This window comes from Musa acuminata, chromosome BXJ1-9 (assembly GCF_036884655.1).
Source record: "Musa acuminata AAA Group cultivar baxijiao chromosome BXJ1-9, Cavendish_Baxijiao_AAA, whole genome shotgun sequence".
In the NCBI taxonomy this organism is placed as follows: Eukaryota; Viridiplantae; Streptophyta; class Magnoliopsida; order Zingiberales; family Musaceae; genus Musa; species Musa acuminata.
Window position 1 is genome coordinate 42,536,773 of NC_088335.1, and position 22,244 is coordinate 42,559,016.

The following is a 22,244-nucleotide window of genomic DNA, read 5'->3' on the forward strand; positions in this document are numbered from 1 at the left end:
AGAAGGATGTGAAAGTTCTCTTTTCTTCTGCACTAACTGTATACATGGGAGACATCCAAATAGATGCGCTTACAATTTGCTTCTTGTAGCAGTAAGTTCTGCTTGTGACTATCATGATTTGATTATATTTTCAAGACTAAAGTATGAGAATTTAACACCAAATTTCCACTCTGCCTTCTCCTGCAATGAGTCTTGGCTTTAGTTTTAGCCATTATTATTGTGTCATCATCATGTATAAAGATAAGAACAACATTTGAACTTATTTTTTACCAGTAAAATTTCATCTCTTGCCCTCTTTGCTGATAGCATTCAGATGCTGCCAAAAGAATACCATGCAACAATGCATTAAATGAAGGGTAACAACGTATGCTTGACGCAAACTCATATTATTAGTTCTCGTGTTGTGGGCCAATTGATTTGAGATGCCGTTAATATATAGTGGTCATCTCCTGTCCCTTTAAAACTAATTAAGTTGTAATTATGTAAGTCGTAGGTATTACTATTAATTTTTGTCGTACGAAGGATGAAGTATTCAAGCTTAGACCTTTCGATAAGTCATCAGCTAAACTAAATAAGCCCTTCGTAGGTATTATTAATAAGAAGGATATGAGTTTTTCTTTATTTATTTATTTATTTATTTATTTATTTATTCTGTTATGTCCATTTTATGGACACTAACGGGAGAAAAACAACGATAAATTAATATATCAGAATTATCCAAGTGATTTAAAGAGAAGTTATAAGCGGTCGTAAATGAACCGCCATTGTGGGACCCACGAATGGATGGGGACCACGTCGCTCTCGCCCTAGCCATAAACGCCGCACCTCCGATTCCCCAACGGCGGCTCCCCGTCGCTCGTCGTCAACCTCCCGACGGCGACCAGCCCACCGCGGCCGGCCGAACCCGACTCCATCGGACGTACGGAACGACAGCAGCGATGGAGAGAGGGAGAGAATAAGAGAAACAGCGGAAGCGTCGTGTAGTCGCTGTTCATCGACCCCCCGGGCCACCAGCGCACCGCAGCCACAGAGTTCGAGTCCCAGGACAAAGGGAGGCACTGTTCTGGTAGCAGCGACGGTGATAGAGATCGACGGAGAGAGAGAGAGAGAGATACCGGAAGCAGCGAGAGAAAGTTGACGTGCACACGCGGCCTTCACTCGTTTTTCACGGCCCCTGCCGACAGTCTGAACTGAAAGGTATCTCAGTTTTCTTCTTCTGCCGCTGCTCTCTCTCTCTCTCTCTCTCAGCTCCTTTATTGAGATGGAGACTGCTTCTCCTGCCATGACTAGTAAACGTTTCTATACTGCTAAGAACGACGATTAGGACGTTCAAACTGGCAAAGACACGTAGCAAAGGCTTTCCTTCTCACTAGTAGTTCGTTTAGGTTCAGCAAACACAAGATAAGATGTGGATTAATGTGTATTTTTTTTTATGGACAAATAATATATCACAATAATAAAAGTATAAAATCTTTAAATTTTTTTTTTATTTTTATAACTTTACATATCCATCTCAACAGATAAATATATCCATAATTTTTAGGATTTTTTTTATAAGTAGTAAAATATTTTATATTATATTTAAAATATTAGTTTGGTGATAGTGTATCATATCCATTCATCAGGATTTTAAAATTTTATTTTCTGAACTTTGAAAATATTATACAAAGATAAGATCAAATTTTGTGGGGATGAGTTTTTTTTTTTTTTTTTGAATTTTTGTGAACTATAAGAGGATATCTATTACACTTGAATTTTTGTCATGTTCTTTTAATTCTATTCAAAGTTGTTTTTGTGTCATCCACTAATTAAAAGGGTTCATATGATAATATGACAAGAGTTGTCATACAATAACAATAACAATTAGGACAAAGTGCACAGCCTTGTTGATAAGGACCAAAGTGGAAAATGTTACATTGCTAAAACAAGCAAGCATAAAATTATATATATGGTGTGGATAATTGGGATCAACTAATGGATATGGCTATCATTTTGCCAAAATTGTAGTACCAATCAATGCCTATGATCAAAACATCTTGGTGATGTTTTTCTTTATCTTTGGTTTGGAATTAGCATGAAAAATTAATATATATTATTATCCTCAAATGCTACTAATTCTTATATGTGTTCTCTAGTTCTAGATTTTTATATTTATCCTCTAAAATTAATATATATTATCTTGTAAACCGTGAAATTTAGGATACTTCACAAAGGAACTTTTAGAAAATCGACATAAGATTTATGTGGTTCGACATTTTTTATCTACGAAAAATTTAGATCTTTTGCTATATAAAGATAATCAAACACAAGGACATAAAAGGTTATTTTTTGTATGGACCTCTTTAGATCTATATGAATTAGCATGAAAAATTAATATATATTATTATCCTCAAATGCTTCTAATTCTTATATGTGTTCTCTAGTTCTAGATTTTTATATTTATCCTCTAAAATTAATATATATTATCTTGTAGACCATAAAATTTAGGATAATTCATAAAGGAACTTTTAGAAAATCGATACAAGATTTATGTGGTTCGATATTTTTTATCTACGAAAAATTTAGATCATTTGCTATATAAAGATAATCAAACACAAGGACATAAAAGGTTATTTTTTGTATGGACCTCTTTAGATCTATATGAATTAGCATGAAAAATTAATATATATTATTATCCTCAAATGCTTCTAATTCTTATATGTGTTCTCTAGTTCTAGATTTTTATATTTATCCTCTAAAATTAATATATATTATCTTGTAAACCGTAAAATTTAGGATAATTCATAAAGGAATTTTTAGAAAATCGATACAAGATTTATGTGGTTCGATATTTTTTATCTACGAAAAATTCAGATCTTTTACTATATAAAGACAATCAAACACAAGGACATAAAAGATTATCTTTTGTATGGACCTCTTTAGATCTATTAGATAAAATCTTACAAATACTTATTATTATTTTTCTTTCCTCCTCACCTTATATTTATAGAACTATGAAATTTTATTTTTTTAAAAAAATCATGCTTTACATCTCTTATCCTCCTTAGATACTAATCATATTTTTTATCTGATTTTTAATGCTAATATATATATATATATATATATATATATATATATATATATAAGAAACCCCTCATTTATCTCTTTACCGACAAAGCTTGGTTTGGAGATCACATCATCGGTGCCGACATCGAAGTCGAAGGTTGGGTGGGAAGGTTGTGGCTCGGATATTGCGGACCCAATAAACAAAGCAGATGGCACCATCTGCAATTATTATTAGTATTACGAAAAAGTAACTGTTGACTGTGTTAATTGAATCTACTAATAATATCAATAATTAATGATCCTAACGGCTCCTTGACGGTTCATTCTGTGGAAAGTGGCGTTCCCACACTCCTTGACGGCGTCGTTAAAGCGCTCCCTCGTTTCAGTTGCTGATCCTCGTTGCCACCAACTCCTCTCTGGCACTCTCTCCTCGGCCCCCTCTGCTGCTATCTTCGCTTTCCCAAACTCGCAGAGGATTTCGACTCCCCTCCTGCTGTTCTCGCTCTCTCCTTGCTTCTCGATGCTCTGAGGATATGGAGTTCTCGCGATCCATTGTCGTCGAAGGATGATTTGTGGTCGGAGAAGGCGAGATCGGGGTTGTATTGGAAGGGGATAAGAGGAATCCTTGTATCTCGTTGGGCTCTCGGTAGGCGGCCTTGTTTTCTTGTGCTTTGTTGCGATGTGGATGTGAGAGAGAGAAAGATTTCCTTTTTGTTTCTCTTGTCAGAACTGAGGAAAGAAGGAGAAAAGGCAGAGTGTTTCTTGATTACATATGTTTGTTTTCTTGGTGATCTTACTTGGTATGGTAGATTTCCTTCTGCGTCTAGTGAAGTGTTTGGGAGCGCCACCTGCGCCCGCTTCCTAGCGCTTCCTACTTATTGATGTATGCTTTCTTGCAAGATGAGATTACACAACGAACTTGTCTTGCACGAATTCGACACTAAGCATTAGTTGCATTGGTCAAGCCAGTTTTCACATTTAGCTCTCCTTACTTTTTTTATGTTTTTTCTGTTCCTGCTACAAAATTTCTTGCATATGTAATCCGCTGCATTTTAGGTTCTCTTTCTTTTTCTCCAGATGCTTTGTGGATTGCATGATGCAAATATTCCTCACTTCCAGCTGATTATATGGATCTCTATCTAATCCAAAATACAAATTGTTTCCTTGATAATATCAGTTACAAGCAGAATCAGGCTGTTCTAACTCTTTCAAACTTAGTTTGTCTTTTGTTAGAAATTCAGCTTTTATATTAAATATAATAAAGGTTGTTCTTTCTTTAGATGTAGAAAAACAACAGAATAGTTCTTAGCTGATTCCACCTGATCATTTGATTTTTTTTTCTGTGATTTAAGTGCTTTCTTCAAATCCCATACATGCTTTTTTGTTGGGTCGTGCAATTTTCTTCCTTTGATGTGTGTTTAAATGGTGCACATTTACAGGGAAATCAGTCTTGTAGGAGGCAGCTATGGCTTCAATTAGTGATATTGGACTTTCAGCAGCCATTAACTTTCTGAGTGCCTTAGCTTTCCTCGTGGCATTTGCTGTTTTAAGGCTCCAACCAATAAATGACAGGGTTTACTTTTCAAAGTGGTATCTTAAAGGTATAAGAAGCAGTCCAACCCGTTCCGGGACATTTGTACAAAAGTTTGTCAATTTAAATCTGAGGTCATACTTGAAATTTCTGGAATGGATGCCGGCTGCCCTCAAAATGCCTGAACCAGAGCTAATAGACCATGCTGGACTTGATTCTGCTGTTTTCTTGCGGATATACTTGATTGGGTATGCTACTTATGTTTCAGAATTGTGTTCATATATTTGTTCATCATTTAGCTTGTTGCTTTTCGTTTATGTCACATCGCTTATTGAGGGAATTTTACTTCTTTGAACTTTTAGTCACATATGATAAGATAATGCAACACTTGACCAGGTGACAAACGGAAAGAACAATCAAATGTTATGAAGATGGAATTATGGAAGTATTATTTATCAAATTGAGCTTGATCATCTGCTTTAGTTTATCATCTAAATAGGTGGATAGAAAAACTGAAGCTGCAAAAAGCAATCTAGGAAAATATCCTCATTTCCTTCATATGTACATATTTTTGCATATGCAAATTCTTAAATGAAGAGGGCATGTATGCCCCTCATGTTCAGGAATCTCATATAGTTTCTTGCATGGTTCTCTTAATAGATTTGCCTTTTCATTTTGAAGTTGTAGGCAAAAATTACAAAAAATTAACTGCAACTTAAGGTGGCCTAGGTGTGAGATGCAATAAGGTCATTATGTGCCTCACTTCAATTAAGGCACATGATTGTTATGGCATGACTTGAGGCACGTGTTATGCAAGTCCTTAAAGAAGTTATCTAGAACAAGGCATGCAGTTTCGAATAATACCGCCCATACCAGGCGGTACGTACCGGTCCGTCAACTAATCAGTACACAGACCGCCCGTTACTGAACGGAATATATATATATGTATATATATATATATATATGTATGTATATATATATATATATGTATGTATATATATATATATATGTATGTATATATATATATATATATATGTATATATATATATATATATGTATATATATTATAAAAGGCGACGTTGCCTTTTTTTCGTGATGTCGCCTTATATATATATATATATATATATATATATATATATATACCGAGTGGTATACCGAACAGTATACCGATCGGTATACAGTATCGTACCGTACTGAACGAATGTTGAAACTCCGGTACAGTACAATATTTCAATCCATGATCTAGAATACATATTGTTGAAGTTCTACATCTTTTTTCTCAAAAAAAAGGCCAAGTATATCCAACTCATTTCATTGAGAGAAGTTACCATTTTTTTTTTTCAAACTTTCATAATTATGTCCATTTTCTTTAGTTACCATTAGGCTTAAGAGGTCCATTTTTCGAGGAAGGGTAAGAATAAAAATGCTCTGAAATGTTGGCATGTCCGCATGATATCTTGGTTGAGGATGCTTGTGCGTGGCAATGTATGAACACATTTGTGGCTCACATTTAAATATTCAAATATTATGATGGCAGGACTACTGAGAAACATATCACTAATTAAGTTATAAGAATGAGCCAGTGTCAGGCAAAGAATGTATCAAATGCTGTTTATACTCATTTAAGAGCTTACTCTATGTCTCTATGAAGAGAAATGTGCAAATATTTGTCAAAAGAAATATTTATAATCATGACACATTTATAGTATTAGGAGGAAAAAGAAAGCTGCATATGCAGCCACATACCAGATGGAATGGAAATTCACTGTTTTCTTTTCTATGTTTCAAACTTTCAGTTTCTGTAGTTGTTCTGTGTAAACCTTATAATAATCATCTGTTGTTTTTTCCTTTTGACTTGCAGGCTTAAAATATTTATTCCCATCACCATACTGGCATTCTCGGTTCTTGTACCTGTGAACTGGACTAATGGCACTCTAAATGATTCAAACAACTTACAGTACAGTGATATAGACAAGCTATCCATATCAAATGTTCCAGAACGATCACAGAGGTGAAGTTAGAATTTCATCAACATACTTGTTGCTAATTCGATTTCCTGGCATGTGCTTGTTCTGCATCTGACTGCTGTTTAAAAGTATGTCATTCTCTACATCTAATGCTGGATATAAGCAAATAAAATTTGTATTTAATATATCAATAATCACAATGATATGAAGGAAGTACTATGATAAAAAGGTTTATAAATGGTTGTTTAACAGATTTAGCTTCTCTCAGTTTGATTCTTTTTGCTATTGGCTCAATTTTGTTTTTTGGAAAGCATTGAACATGTGTATATCTTTTCATTTCTTGAAGCATGTACCACAGATTTGGGCAATGATTGGTAACTGTCAGTTCTGTTGTTTTCCGCCCTCTGGGTTCTTATATCCTTGCCTATAATGTGCTTGTATTTGTCACAGGTTTTGGGTCCATTTGGTTATGGCATATGTCTTTACCTTTTGGACATGTTATGTGTTGCGTAAGGAGTATGGAACAATTGCATCAATGAGGTTACATTTTCTGGCAACAGTGAAACGCCGTCCTGATCAGTTCACCGTAAGCTCATTTGAGATATTCTGAAATTGTTAGCATACCACCTATAACAATTCCCTCAAGTTTTGAGATTCACTTTTGAATTTAAAGTAAATTATAATTTTTTCTCTTTTGACATTTTAGTTGTAATAAATGGGAAAACCCTATAGTGCTTTTTGTGTTAATCATTTCTAGTTTTGCAGTTCTCAATTGTGGTTGCTGAAAGACTCAGTTCTTCACTTTGCTTGTTTTGACACAACGATGTTTACACTGTTTGTGTAGATTGTCTCATTCCTTTCGTGAATGGTTCTGTATTGTCGATGTCAAATGAAGTAAAAGTAGTACTTGGCAAGAGAATTATTTTTGTCATTTCAAAATTAAATAGTTAATCCGGACTTTAAAACAAGGTTTTCCGTACCAGACTGTACCGCCCAGTATGGGCGGTACGTACCGGTCCGACAGGCTAGCGGTACGCGGACCGCCCTGTACCGGTCCGCCCGTACCAAGCACTGTAGCAGTGCACTGTAGCACTGTAGCACTGCTACAGTGCTCGGTACACCTGGGTGTACCGAGCGGTATACCGTACCATACCGGTACCGAGCCCGGGTCGAAACGCCGGTATGGTACGGTACGACGAACCTTGCTTTAAAATTCTTTATCTATAGTGCTTATACTTCTATTACAAATTTTCTTGTCACTGCTTTTTTAATGACATTAACTCCAATTTTTTTTTTTTACCAAGAAGTAGATTGCTAGTTTATTATATTATATCATGGATACGGTACTCTGGCACCTAAGCATGCAACTGGATACCTCTGATGTTACTTCTTATATTATGCATCACTCTGTATTAGTCCATCGGATATTAGAATACTTAGTGATGGATAATTGATGATTTGTATTTAGTTGTTTATGACACCTTTTATAAAAATCATAGTATCTAGAACTTTAAAACTTAGTGTGATCCAAAAGCATTTAAGCATAATTAGCTTTTATTTTTTAGCTATCCTCAATAATGTATTCTCTCTTATTTGGTTTCCTCTATACTTGCTTAGTATGTTTATATTCTTTTAAAGTATTATCCACAGAAAAAATTAAAAAGAATTTGCTTGGGATAAAACCTCAGAATGATAGCAAAATATCAGTTTCAAAAGGAGGTGGTATTGCTTCTGTTGGTTCTGCTGAAACTGAAACTAAACTCTTGAGCAGGCATGATCACCCAAAACCCAGAATTACTGTAAGTGATTTTATAATCTAATTCATATCATGCAAATGAGTCGATTTCATTGTAGTTGATCAATCCTGGGTGTAACTCCAAACCTGTGCTTTCAGGTGAGATTTAAGGGAACCTTTATTATCTGAATTTTTTGACCTCAAATAAGGACTTTCTAAAAACTAGTCTAATGTCTCATTAAAATCAGCAGGCTTTTGCCACAAGATTTTTCTAGCACGCTAATGATAAGCTATTGAATGAATGCATCATACTTGTTGTGATTGGTCGTTGGTATCATAGTGTTGTCAATGCTAAATTGGTATGGAGCTAGAGATAAGAACACATCATGGAGCTAGAGATAATGAACACATCAGTTAATTTAATTTCCATGTTCATCATATAAATGCCAGACCTGCTACACTAATATCTTAATTTGGGATGGTGATGAATTTAATCTAGTGAATGCTATATGGGTTTGTGCTATTGTTTAATTTTGCAGTGTATGCACACAGGACAGTTTACAATCTATTTGCACGAGGATACATATCTGTCCATGAACTTGGCCTATGTATGGTCATGTGAAAGCATCAATATCTGATAGGATGGTGGTTACTAACATCAAATGAAACTATATGTTTTTATGAGATTGATTCTGTTGGTACCCTATAAACTGATGATTTTCATTGTATTGAATTCTATGGGTGCCTAGTTTTATTTTCTTGTTTGGAAATTTGCTCATGATACATTCTCTTCAGGTCATCGTCCGAAATGTGCCACCTGATCCTGATGAGTCAGTAAGCGAGCTCGTTGAACATTTTTTCCTTGTTAATCATCGTGATAACTATTTAACTCATCAGGTATTTATTTTGTCATTGATTACTTCAGTAATTGTGGATGTGCACTAGCATAGCATCATCATTATGAAGGATATAGCTTTAAATAATGTCATTGATTATTTTTCTAGTGCCATTTAGGTGCTGTTTATACACTTTTATAATAGCAAAATATGCATCGTTATGATGCTTTAAGATATATATAACAGAATGGTGTCATATTACCAGTCCTTAGAGTTGCAGTTGTAAATCCAATTTAGAAGCAATTAGGTATACGCTTCAGTTGTGATTCATTTATTATCGATTATTATCTTCAACCACAAGTCTTTAATTGCTGCATGCATATTACTGCTAACCTTGTGCATATGCTGGGCATGTATCTATACATGTTTTACTTATGGGCATGACATGCGACACATACCTATTTTGCATGTTTTTCTGGGGAAAAGATGCTGGAAAGGAGTAGATAATCTTTTTCTTTAGAAGGGAAGATTAAACTTTTTTTAATGTTATTTCACTTTGAGAGTTTTTGTTGCACATAAAGTTTGTTTAATTCTAACTCTTATTTTCCTTTTCCAGAGATCTGCATGTTCCTTTTTCCTAATGTAGCTTCATCTCTTTTGGCTTTTGTTATTCTTCATATCTTTCCTTTAATCTCTTTCATTTGCTTAATGAAATGAGTTGAATAGCTGTAATGCCTGTCCTTTGTCTCTGAGAAAGGAAAATAAAGGGTCTGGCAAGTCAGGGGAGATTGCATATATGAATGATGATATACTAATGATTCATGTGAACCTGTGTAAGTTTTTGACACTTGATTGGGAATTTATGTTATTCCCCTAAAAGTATATCATTCCAACAAGAATGTGGCACTTAAAAATAGTGAATGTTCATATTTGGTTCATGATGTTGATTAGAAATTAAAATCAGTCAGTGTATTGTAGAGTGTAAACACTAAGAAGTGCTAGGATGAAATTATTTTCAAAAGAGAAACTACTTTGGATACATTTTACAATATTATTGTCTTAGAGAACTATATGTAACTCTTATATCATTAAATATTTTTTCGAAATATTTGTAACTGATTTTTACATGCTGTTTAGGTTGTGTATAATGCTAACACTCTTGCTAAGCTGGTTGAAGAGAAGAAACAGATGGAGAACTGGCTTGACTACTACCAATTAAAATTTGATCGCAATCCATCAAAAAGACCTACTCGAAAGGTTATCTAGAAAGATAATGACATTCTTTTTCTATAATATGTTCTTTTTAATTGTTCTTATTTTATCTATCCTCTGGTCGAGTAATGACTAATGAGTTTGTATTTTGTTGTTAACAGACTGGTTTTCTGGGACTGTGTGGTGACAAGGTGGACGCAATTGATTTTTACACATCTAAGGTTGATAAACTCTCTGAAGAAGTAAGTACTGATATTTGGAATTTTAAGTCTAAAATTAATTATATGATGCAGAATCTGTGGTTAACAAATGGTATGCTTATTTATCACTAATTATTTTTCTCATTTTAGTTAATGAAATAATACAAACTTGCATAGTTTTGAATTATCTGGTTGCTTGCATCTCACTTCCCTGGAACTGGTTGATTTCCATACTTAAGTTGAGATATGATACAGAAATTTTATTCAAGTTCAATATTTATTTGTTGACAATTAAATGGACATTGTCTCGAATTAATTTGCATTTAGTACTAGTTCATTTTTTTTTTCATGATTGCTCACCTTTCCATAGCTCCATATACTTCTCTTTGTTGGTGCCTCTGGTCCAGTGTTTTTTGATATGCATGTTGAGGCCCTTGTCTGTGTGTTGACATACGTTACATACCACAAAATGCATCAGACAATATGTGGTACTCACCTCTACCATTGTCACTGTACCGTTTGTCACTGCTGTGCTGCTACTGCACCTGCTGCACAGAGAGAGTAGATATAGAATTATGTAACTACCTGTGGTCACTTTGTCTCCAGAATAATCATTAGATTGATTCAATAATCTGTCAAGCAACATACAACCAGACATGTCGATACTACAATTTATTAGAAAAAACACGACATGGCATGCCATAGACATGGAAATTAGTAATTATGTAGTTTAAATATTCTAGTAATAGTTTTATTTGTGAGAACTTATTTTGTACAATTTATGATTAGCATTAATAAAAATTACATATTAACCATTCACCAATTTCATATGAAAAATATCAATTAGATACTCAGCGAGAATAATTCAAAAATTAAGTTGCATACATAATGTCATGAGGCCTTGGATGATGTGTCCTACAACAATACTAAATATAAATGTATCACATGTAGATGATGCAGATATTGAATTGGTTTGAAGTATCTGACATGTTGGGCGGTGTCTGACAAGAATCAGTGTTTGACACAATTACAATATAGAAGCAAGAAGCATATTCATGCTTCATATATTCTAATTTAATACATTTATGCTATCTTGGTTTTTTCTGACTTGCCAGTTTATGTAATTGTGTGTAACCAACATACCAAAACAAATCATTATAGTCTATCAAACTCTATATAAATCTCTAATATGTTGATAATTGATTTCCCTGGAAAAAATTGTCACTCTATGAATTTGAAGTTGAAACTTTCCCAAAAATGAGGTAGAAAGCTTGATGTTATCTTTTAATAATGGTGATTAACTGTCTTCATATGCCATTCTCAAAGAATCAAATCAATTATATATATATATATATATATATATATATATATATATATATATATATATATATCTTATTGATTAGACATCACAAATGATTTTTTACGATTCTATATCCTATTAACACTTTATCATGCTGATACTATTTCATGTGTAGTTTAGGATTTGGAATTGATTAATCTTTTAGGTGTTCTTTGTATATTCATGTTATGGATATTGGGGAAGGAGTATGATTTAGATGTTTGTTGACTTCTAAAATTAACAGCTTAAAAATGGTCTAAACCCTAAGAAAGTGTTCCCTAGTGCTAGATCAGTAGATTGTACTATAAAAGGGTTCCTTAGTGTTAGATTCTACTTTGTAAATGTACAGTTAGGAAAGCTTCCTTTTTGTTTCTTACTTAATTTAGTTTCCTGTTCTTTTGTCAATTACATTTTCAGGAAGCTGCAGAACGTGAAAAGATAATAAAAAACCCTAAGTTTATTATGCCAGCTGCTTTTGTTTCTTTTCGAACACGATGGGGGGCAGCAGTTTGTGCGCAAACACAGCAAAGTAGAAACCCCACCTTGTGGTTGACTGAGTGGGCTCCAGAACCTCGTGATGTATATTGGCAGAATCTAGCGATTCCCTTCGTTTCCATTACAATAAGACGGTTGATTGTGGCAGTTGCCTTCTTCTTTCTTACCTTCTTCTTTATGATTCCAATAACATTTGTACAGTCTCTGGCAAATATTGAGGGAATTGAGAAGGCGGTTCCATTTTTGAAGCCCTTAATTGAAGTGTAAGTATACTTCACTGTTTAACTTAAAGGTTCCATGGTACTTATATCTTTGGCAACTGTATTTCATTATTTTGAAATTATCTTTAATATAATTTCGATTCATTGCAAATTTAACATCTTATTGTATAGCTTACTTGTATCCAGATTGTTGCCCCTTCAGTGTTGTTATAACTCCTTTCTCTGAAGTCTTTATGAACCACTACAAGCACATGAGAATGACAAATATGCTATGAGATGTACGACTTTAGACATGCACTTTGCCTTCCATATGATGAAGATGTTTAGTACTGTGTAAGCCATAAGGTTTAAGGGAGGAACAAATCTTTACATGGCCTTGGTCTGCTTTTAAGTTGAGCAATTATAGTAAGGCGTATCTGAAGGGGATCCCTGGTTTTAAGTTTTTTTTTTTCTTTTTTAATAGACCGGACTGGACCACCTGAAATGGGCTGGTGCAAAAAGTATGGTTAGATCAAATTTTAGTTTGTGCCAACCAATACAGGGGCATATGTTAACTAGACAGTGTGGGATCATATCATTCCAAAAAGTTATAGACATAGTGCAGAAGTTGATAAGACAAATCTTTTCATGACATGTTTTAAAAGCAATAACAAGCATGGTTTATGACATATTTTGCTGTGACTTCCATCGATTTATAAATCATTTAGAAAAAAATGATGATCGAATAATTTTGAAGAAAGCTAAAGCATCATGACTTAGGTGACCTATAAGCACAATAACTCATACTTGGATGCCAATGTAGCCAAAATTCTCAAGCCAAATTATCAGCAGTTATTATTATGTATACTAAGGTTAACTTTTGTGTTTCATATCCATGCTAGCTAGAAGCTACAGTATTGTGTTTCATAGCTGGGTTGGGTCATCAAAGTAATTAGCTAAACATACCTCTAAGTTGAGCAGATGGGTATTGGAGGCAAGTGGCACTGCACACAGAATGAGCTAAAGACACCTCTAAGCTAAATGCTATCACATTAATATGTGTATGATATTATTTCATGCATTGAATAATGTCCTATGAATTCTAAGAGGGTGTGCATGAGCAATTCCAATGATCCAAGGGCTATTTGTGGTATTTGTCAAGTTACACAATTTTGTGTGCTGATACTGTATCAGTTAGGACTCACACCGAGTGTTGGTATGTTAGTGCATGCCAAGTTTTGTAAAAAGTCTAAGAAAACTGAAAAAAAGAGACTATCTGGTCAGAGCCTGTACCACATTTTGCCGGGTGGTACTGGTCCTGTACCAATTGGTACCAGCCCTGTCTTAAGTGTATTTGGCAGTACAAGCCCTGTGCTGGGTGTGCATGAATAATGTCCTATGAATTCTAAGAGGGTGTCCATGAGCAATTCCAATGATCTAAGGGCTATTTGTGGTATTTGTCAAGTTACACAATTTTGTGTGCTGATACTGTATCAGTTAGGACTCACAACGAGTGTTGGTATGTTAGTGCATGCCAAGTTTTGTAAAAAGTCTAAGAAAACTGAAAAAAAGAGACTATCTGGTAAGAGCCTGTACCACATTTTGCCGGGTGGTACTGGTCCTGTACCAATTGGTACCAGCCCTGTCTTAAAGTGTATTTGGCAGTACAAGCCTTGTGCCGCTAGGTACAGGTGCAGTACTAGATGTATGGCCCGGTTTACTATGCTCTATGTGTCAGTTGCTTGTCAGACCGATGAACATCACATGTACTGAACTGTAATGATGTGGTATTGCAAACTTTGGTATTTGTAACTTTATTAGGGTGGAAATAAAACTTCCAACTTTTTCTGGAAAAAAAGGATTGGACACTTCAGTCATTCATGATTTATGAAAAGCTCTATTTAGGAATACAAAATAAAAACAGACAAAAGAAGGTTCAGGATTGTATCAGAAAAAGATGAAAAACAAAGGAAAAGCTTCTGGGAGATGAATAATATCTCTTCTGCTGCTCTGTATCATACTGTTGCTCAGAGAAGGATGGACCAACTATCACTATACTGCTGTTGCTCATATGATTCTCCATAATATGATGGCTATGAATACGATGAGCTTCTTTTTGTGTCTATATCATGTAGGCTCTGTCGTATCTGCTCAAATTCATCCACTGCCTTCCCCTTCCGCGCATAAACTTGACTAGTACCTTGTCGAGTTCCATGATCTGAATCTTGGGTGGCATGTGTAAAATCTTGGGTGGTATGTAATATCTGACTGTTATCGCCTGATATTACCCTGTATCGTCCGATACGGGGCGCTTTTAAACGTTCCGCCCGGTAACAGACGGTCCGCGTATTGGTATACCGTCGGACCGGTATGTACCGCCCGGCAGTATGTTCACCAATATATACATCAAGAGCTGCTTCGGACAAATATGATTCATGACGATCAGCCTACGATCAGCACCACATTGATGCATTAATGACATACGGTGTATCAATACACTATGTCATGGGATCAATTTCATGATTGGGCCCAACAAACATATCATATTGATATGCAGATGTATAAGATCGAGGACCCCGATCCACCACTCGTGGAGGCCTGTCGTTCGTTTTGATGGTAGAATCAGCAATCAGGTATATCTACATATGTGATTATTTAATTCATTTGAATTTTAGAGTTTATATTGTAACAAAATAGTCTAACAATTTAAATGATTTTTCTGTTGATATTTCAATATTTACATAAGGACAATCCGTAATGGACTGAAATACGAACGTTGCACAAGATATTCTTCAAAGCCCGAAAAAGATATGTGATACTATTATTACCTAATTTACATTGATTTTGCTAAACTTATGCTATTACTATATTTATTTCTAACTTAAAAATTCTATCCTAGCTTTTTTTTTACTTTCAGATATTTTCGGAGGGTTTTACGCCAAAATTAGGTGTACCGCTCGGTACACCCTAGCATACCGCTCGGTACATGGTACCGTACCATACCGAGCTAACCTCGAAACACCGGTATGGTACGATATTGCATACCTTGGTTTAACTGCATGTCCTTCCTACATGCATCTATGATTAACGTGGAGCCATAAATGAAACTAGATGAGAGGTGGAACCGTTCCCTCTCAAGAAAATAAGAAATGGAAAAAATCTCACAGGTTTACTGAACATCTCAACATGTAAGCTTTATTTCTGGACTCCATTGTGCCTAAACCACAAATTTTTATGTGTGGGCTTACATTACATTAAGCCAAAAATTTCTCTGTGAAACATTTTCTTTTAGCAAAAGTTAGTATTACAAGTAAATCAGCTTCAAAATGTAAAAGATACTAGCTCAGACCCTAGGCTGTCAGTGTTAGATTATTTGCAAGAATTCTATTGTAACAATAGGCGTGAGTAATAATGATATAGGAGATGTTATAATTTAAGGAGCCAATATTGTGTGAAAGAGATCCTATCAGCTGAAAATAAGTTACAAGGGAACTTATATGGTCGGTATTCTGGACCATTCGGGGGGAAACCACCAAGAGCTTAAGGAATATTTTGTATATACTGGTCAGGCACATAGCAGTTGTTTTTCTTATCTGAGTTTGCTGGTATGGTACCAGTGCTTGTTTTCCTACCTGATTTTTCTTGTATTTTACCAAAACTTATGGACTCCAATATACTTGCACTTTTTTATGCCTGACATCTGCTCATCATTTTTATATTGCTTCTAGTTGTTTTATGAAATTTTAGATATGGTTGTGGACTCTACTGTTATGAAGTTACATATTGTGTAATTTCTGTTTAATTTGTTTATTCTGCCATTGGTTTTCCCCCCCCATCTGCTGATATGCTGTTGTATGATTGCAAAGACCTGTCATCAAGTCATTCATCCAAGGTTTTCTCCCTGGAATTGCTCTGAAGATCTTTCTTATATTGCTGCCTACAATATTGATGATCATGTCAAAGTTTGAAGGATTTATATCCTTGTCAGCTCTCCAGCGAAGATCTGCATCCAGATATTACCTATTTTTACTAGTTAATGTGTTCTTAGGGAGCATAATTGCTGGAACAGCATTTGAGCAATTAAATACTTTTATTCATCAGTCAGCAAATGAGTATGTTCTGCACTTGCCTTTATTTGAAAGCCAACTCACGAAAGTTTGTGGGAATTAAATTTTTTCTGTACATGTATTCATGATAATTCATCAGGTCTAGCTTGTGTATTTATCTTTTTTTGGACATTAAATCCTTTATAGTCTAACTGCTTTGAAATGGATCCGGTTACGCAGAATCCCAGAGAAAATAGGTGTATCTATTCCGATGAAAGCAACCTTCTTCGTTACATATATCATGGTTGATGGTTGGGCTGGAATTGCTGGGGAGATTCTGAGGTTGAAGCCATTAATAATCTACCACTTGAAAAACTTTTTCTTGGTAAAGACCGAAAAGGACAGAGAAGAGGCAATGGATCCAGGAAGTATCGAGTTTGCCACATCTGAACCTCAAATACAGCTGTATTTCTTACTTGGCCTTGTATATGCAACCGTCACCCCCTTCTTACTTCCTTTCATACTAATATTTTTTGGTCTGGCATATGTTGTTTTTCGTCATCAGGTGAGCAATTTCAAAACTAATCATGCATTTGCAATTGCAATAATTTCACGAAAGGCTTAGTTTTAACAACTTTACATGCATATCTTATTTATTATGTTGTAGTTCATGGTTGAGTTCTAAGTTCTGTAATGCTAGTTATTTTTCTGTTTTACCCTCATTGAATTTGTTCTACATATTCAACTGTAAACTATGATAACTAATTTTGTGACCCATATACTTGGAGAGAACAATTATTTTCCTCAACTCTGATCAAGTTATTATCCTACTTCAATGATAGATTATCTTTTAAGGCAATGCTAGGCAATGGTCTATCAACTTATTTTATGATGCATATGAAACAAGAATATACAGAAGGAAAGAGATGAGAGAAAAGAGGGGAGGAGAAAGATAACCTATACAAGCTGGTAGGTAATGATCATACAAAGTTCTAACCGTAGAGGTGGTGTCAGTGTGAGGGGGGCGGAGGTGAAGGTGGTGGGGAGAGTGAGACTGATAGAATGAGAAGAGAAAAAAATGAAAATGAAAATTTCAAGATAGCTATGACACCTCTCAAAAAATAAGGAAAAAGGTATTAGTATTGAGAAGTAGGCTTACCATATAACATATTTTTATTGAGTGGTGCAACTTATAGAGGATCAAACCAGGCGGAATCACATAATCCACATCCTGATTGGCTGCCCATACTAGACTGGGCAAAATCATGCATGTCCCTGTTGTTTATCGAACTGGAGAATATTAATCCCTTCCAAGGCCATACAGGAATTATGCTAAACCATGATCTGCAATTAGTCTTATCTACATTGAGGAGAAAACCTGCTTTTTTTTGGGGTTGTTGGACATGGAAGTCTTCTCATTAAGTGTTTAGTCTATAACAGATTGAATTTGATCTGCTGCTTTTGGCTGGTACCTGGCGCTATTTTTCTACTACTGTATCATAGAAGTTTCTGATGTTTACAACCTGAGCGTCTATTAGCTTTGCAAAATGATTGTTTGATTCACTTTACAGTATTCTCCAAAATCTAAAGGCTATTGTGATTGATTAGATATTTGGGTTACAGATTAATGTTCATACAACCAAAGTTAGGAGTAGGTAGCACTAAAATAAATATAACTTAAAGGATAAAGTGATGTTCCTAAAAGTTGTCCAAAAGAGTAGAATTTAACTCACTAGAAATCACCAATGCATATACGGAAATCAGATTGGGATGGAATTAGAATTGCTGGCTTTGTGCATATGTGTCAAGCTTAACTTCTAAATTTATATTGTTTTCTAACCACCTTGTAATATTCCTGCTGTAGCATCTTTTTCTTTTCTAACCCGACCTTAGTGCCAAAAAAAGCTCATGCAATTCTTGCCTAAGATCCATTACCAACATCCCATTTTTATCTTAATAAAAATATAACTATATTTCTGTAGCTATTTTCAAGAGCAGTAAACTCGTAGAAGTTCTACTAATTGATCAATTGACTTCTGTCATGATTGTTGTCTTCTCAAGGAAGTCCTTAGCATGTTATTTTTATTTCATACACTTAATGAAATCGGAACTAACAGGCATTGGCCCAGCCTTTGTTGAAAAAGATAAAGAAGTTTGAAACAACATAAGATGAGGGAAACAAATAATTAGGTGAGCTAACATACCTATAAAGATTTAGTGAAAAGCATATACCACCAAAATAAACATGAATTTGAATGTGTCTCCATATTTGATTTGTGACTTCTGCACCAGTTTTACTTGCTCATTCAACTTTTATCAGTGTGGCATATGTATATCTAGTCAATCAGTGATTTTGCATCTTAAAACTCCAGTATCTTTATTTCTGATTTATATACTGTTTATGATCTAGATTATAAATGTCTACAATCAAGAATATGAGAGTGCAGCAGCATTTTGGCCAGATGTTCATGGCCGCATTATCAGTGCACTGGTTATATCCCAACTTCTTCTACTTGGACTCTTAAGTACAAAGAAGGCTGCGGATTCAACGCCATTCCTTATTGCCCTTCCTATATTGACTATATGGTTTCATAGGTTTTGCAAGAATCGCTATGAATCTGCCTTTGTTAAATATCCAATTCAGGTAACTTCTGTTGCAATATTTTATTTAATTGTACTAGATGAATTAATTTTTACTGTATATTTTATGTATGTAACTGATGCATTTTTAAGATCTCTATGATTGATTAAAATTCATGGTTATAGTTATAATTTAAAATGATGTACTTCTTAATAAATTTACTAACTGAAAGTTGAGGAGATATAACTTATTCTATTGATAATTGTTTATCTATTCCAGTATGATGTGAATTGTCCTCTTATAGTGAGTCAGCATGTATTTTAGACTTGCAACCGCATTTACAAAGAAAGGCATATTGTTTTTTGAGATGTGGAACTACTTGGTGAAGCAATCAGGAATTTAGAAGCAATAATATAATGAGGATAAAAAATAATGCAGCTGATTCACAGTATCTTTCCTTCATTTTGATCAAAAATTTTATCTAGGCAGCATTCTCTGTGCCACCTAGCTGTATGTGGTTTCCCATGCCATACAGATGCTTGGAAGTCGCAACAGAACATGATATTAAATGGACCTTGTATGTCATGTCAATATGATTCTTATACTTGAAGTGCATTTCTAAACAAAGGCATGTGGGACTATAACATGCATGTGCTTTTGTGAGACGGAATTGGTTTATGAAGTAACCAGAAAATTAGGTACAAAAGAACAAAATAAGGAAAGAAAGTAATTCAATTGAAAGAAAATGTCTTTATTACGGTCAAGTATTCTAAGTTGGGTAAAATCATGTCTCCAATCTGCATGCATTGGATTTCCATTTCAAGTGCATTTCTGAACAAAAGCATACGTGCCAGTAGAAAATTGATTATGTTTAATCAAGTTTAGGAACACACGTCCACAATTTCAACTGATAAATTCGAAAAGACATTTAACATATTTGATAGTAGCATGGAGTACATACTGGTAATGCTGGCACCTGAAGATTCTTCTAGTTTTGAGGATATAAATCATTTTCTGTTCAAAGTTCTTCACATTATTAAAAAACTACTCTTATCTCACACTAGAGATGATTGGGATTCCAGATTAATCTAATGGATCATAGTCAGGATCAGAAAGAATATCATGTGTTAAACAGTATCAAATTATTAGTTTTCTGGTAAGTGGTAACATAGCTGTATTAGTGAATGTTCAGGATATTGTATTCTATTTCATGAGAAGTCATCATAACATTCAATTCTCATGTTGGCTCACCAAATATGATTCCAAGTTTGTCTGGGAGAAGTACAGTTAGTTGCATGTATGCTCTTATTGAACCAGCACATTACGGGCATGAACCTACTTGCACTAATATACACCTGCATGCATTTATGATCCTTTCTGAATCATCGCTATACAGTCAATGTGGATACACATTCTGCTTGTTTTTCACTGTTATCGATGAAACATTAGAACTTCACATTGCTTTCTGTCTCGTGATCATATGTTATCTATTTTCCATAGTTCTCGGGTACTTCATTAGTACTGTTATCAGGATATTGCATTCTATTTCATGGGAAGTCATCATAACATTCAGTTCTCATGTTGGCTCACCAAATATGATTCCAAGGTTGTCTAGGAGAAGTACAGTTAGTTGCATGTATGTTCTTATTGAACCAGCACATTATGGTCATGAACCTGCATGCATTTATGAACCTTTCTGAATCATCACTATACAGTCAATGTTAAAACTTCACATTGCTTTCTGTCTCCTGATCACTATACAGTGGGGTACTTCATTAGTATCTGATGACTGACTCTTTAATATCTGCTTTTGAGGAAATTAAAAGATTACACTCAAGCATAGTATCTGCTTTTGGATATCTGGATGGTTTTATTTCCTTCTCATCCAAAATTTTATCAACCTTCGAACTATGCTTGATTGTTTACCTTTTTATTTATTATTGCCAATGAAATCTTTAAGTGTATGGTCTTTAATTAAACTCGGTGTTGTCTCTTGTGTAAATTGCATCTCTGATTGTTAGCACAAAGCAAGTGAGAAAAATAGGACCGTAGTTACTGCATGAAATGTCTACATCTACACCTTATTGGATAATTGTTTTCTGAAATATCACTTTTCCGCATAATCTTATCAAGGAATGTAAGTTCTAATATTGCCGTAGAATTTTGTTCCTTACAGATTTTCTAATTAGAATTCAGAAGTATGGAATCTTATTTCTCTTGTACCTATTTTTCTTTTCCAGGAAGCAATGATGAAGGATACATTAGAACGTGCCAGGGAGCCCAATCTTGACCTGAAAGCATACTTATCGAATGCGTATGTACACCCAGTCTTCAAAGACGGGGAGGACGAGGACAGTGTCGCAACCGACGAAGAGAAAGAAGTCGAGAATGTACTGGTGCCGACCAAGCGCGCATCACGCAGAAACACCCCAGTTCCCAGCAAATTTGGCTGCTCCTCACCACCTTCCCTTCCTGATGATGTGCAAGAACTGCTATAGTCTCTCACCACAGTGTCGTGCACTCCTCTCCTGTTTTGTCATGTAAATTAGCTTTGCAAGGTAAATAGTTCATGGGACTTCCCATGCATCCATCTGCATTATGTTTCAACCAGATTGAGCTGTCCGAATGCATTTAGTATGGAAAAGAGAAACATCTGGTTTTAATGGACGCTCACCTTTCTTTCTTTCTCACCAGTAAATGGTTTAAATATCATATGCTGTCTTCTAAGAATATTATTTTCTACAGAGTAGAATCCGTGAAATCGATCCCAAATGGTTGGGGACATTGAACCCATCCTGTGTGTGCAGAAACCACAAATCCCATGTGAACTCAGACAACTAAGCCGCATTGGACGGTCCCACTGCTTTGAAATTTGAATCTCCTGCCACCGTCCGCCTCGTCACAGTTGAGGCGGTTGCCTTTGCGCCTCTCCCCCAACCCCACTAAGAGACGCCCTCTCCAACAAATTGTATGGCAAGTACACTTTATGTTTATATTTTCTTACAATTTGTCTCTGTTATTAGAATACAATTATATATACTTTTTAACAAATAAATT

The 22,244-nt window shown here is 35.0% G+C and overlaps 1 protein-coding gene across 4 annotated transcripts; it reads left to right on the top strand.

The window, feature by feature from the left end:
- Window positions 1-920: 920 nt before the first annotated feature.
- Window positions 921-22,068, top strand: LOC103998644 (calcium permeable stress-gated cation channel 1). Of its 4 annotated transcripts, XR_010479715.1 has the most exons (13): window positions 3,420-3,691; window positions 4,485-4,824; window positions 6,438-6,587; window positions 6,994-7,129; window positions 9,074-9,175; window positions 10,252-10,371; window positions 10,488-10,568; window positions 12,283-12,623; window positions 16,427-16,672; window positions 16,847-17,171; window positions 19,017-19,250; window positions 21,428-21,745; window positions 21,933-22,068. XR_010479715.1 is itself a non-coding variant. In XM_065083757.1 (12 exons), exons 2-12 carry the CDS (start codon window positions 4,511-4,513, stop codon window positions 21,683-21,685), a joined length of 2,307 nt encoding a protein of 768 aa, XP_064939829.1. In that variant the 5' UTR covers window positions 921-1,197; window positions 4,485-4,510; the 3' UTR covers window positions 21,686-21,899. The 4 variants fall into 4 exon arrangements, 3 of the variants coding, with proteins under 3 accessions (XP_064939829.1, XP_018673709.2, XP_009418442.2); XM_065083757.1 differs by lacking the exons at window positions 3,420-3,691; window positions 21,933-22,068 and adding an exon at window positions 921-1,197 and having other exon boundaries at window positions 21,428-21,899; XM_009420167.3 differs by lacking the exon at window positions 21,933-22,068 and having other exon boundaries at window positions 21,428-21,899.
- Window positions 22,069-22,244: the final 176 nt, after the last annotated feature.

Bases quoted from the DNA above. Each gene is read 5' to 3' on its own strand.
- LOC103998644 (XM_065083757.1), top strand. From the start codon at position 4,511: ATGGCTTCAATTAGTGATATTGGACTTTCAGCAGCCATTAACTTTCTG. The intron at 16,673-16,846 runs GTATGTTCTGCA...CCGGTTACGCAG, and splicing joins ATTCATCAGTCAGCAAATGA to AATCCCAGAGAAAATAGGTG. The intron at 17,172-19,016 runs GTGAGCAATTTC...TTTATGATCTAG, and splicing joins ATGTTGTTTTTCGTCATCAG to ATTATAAATGTCTACAATCA.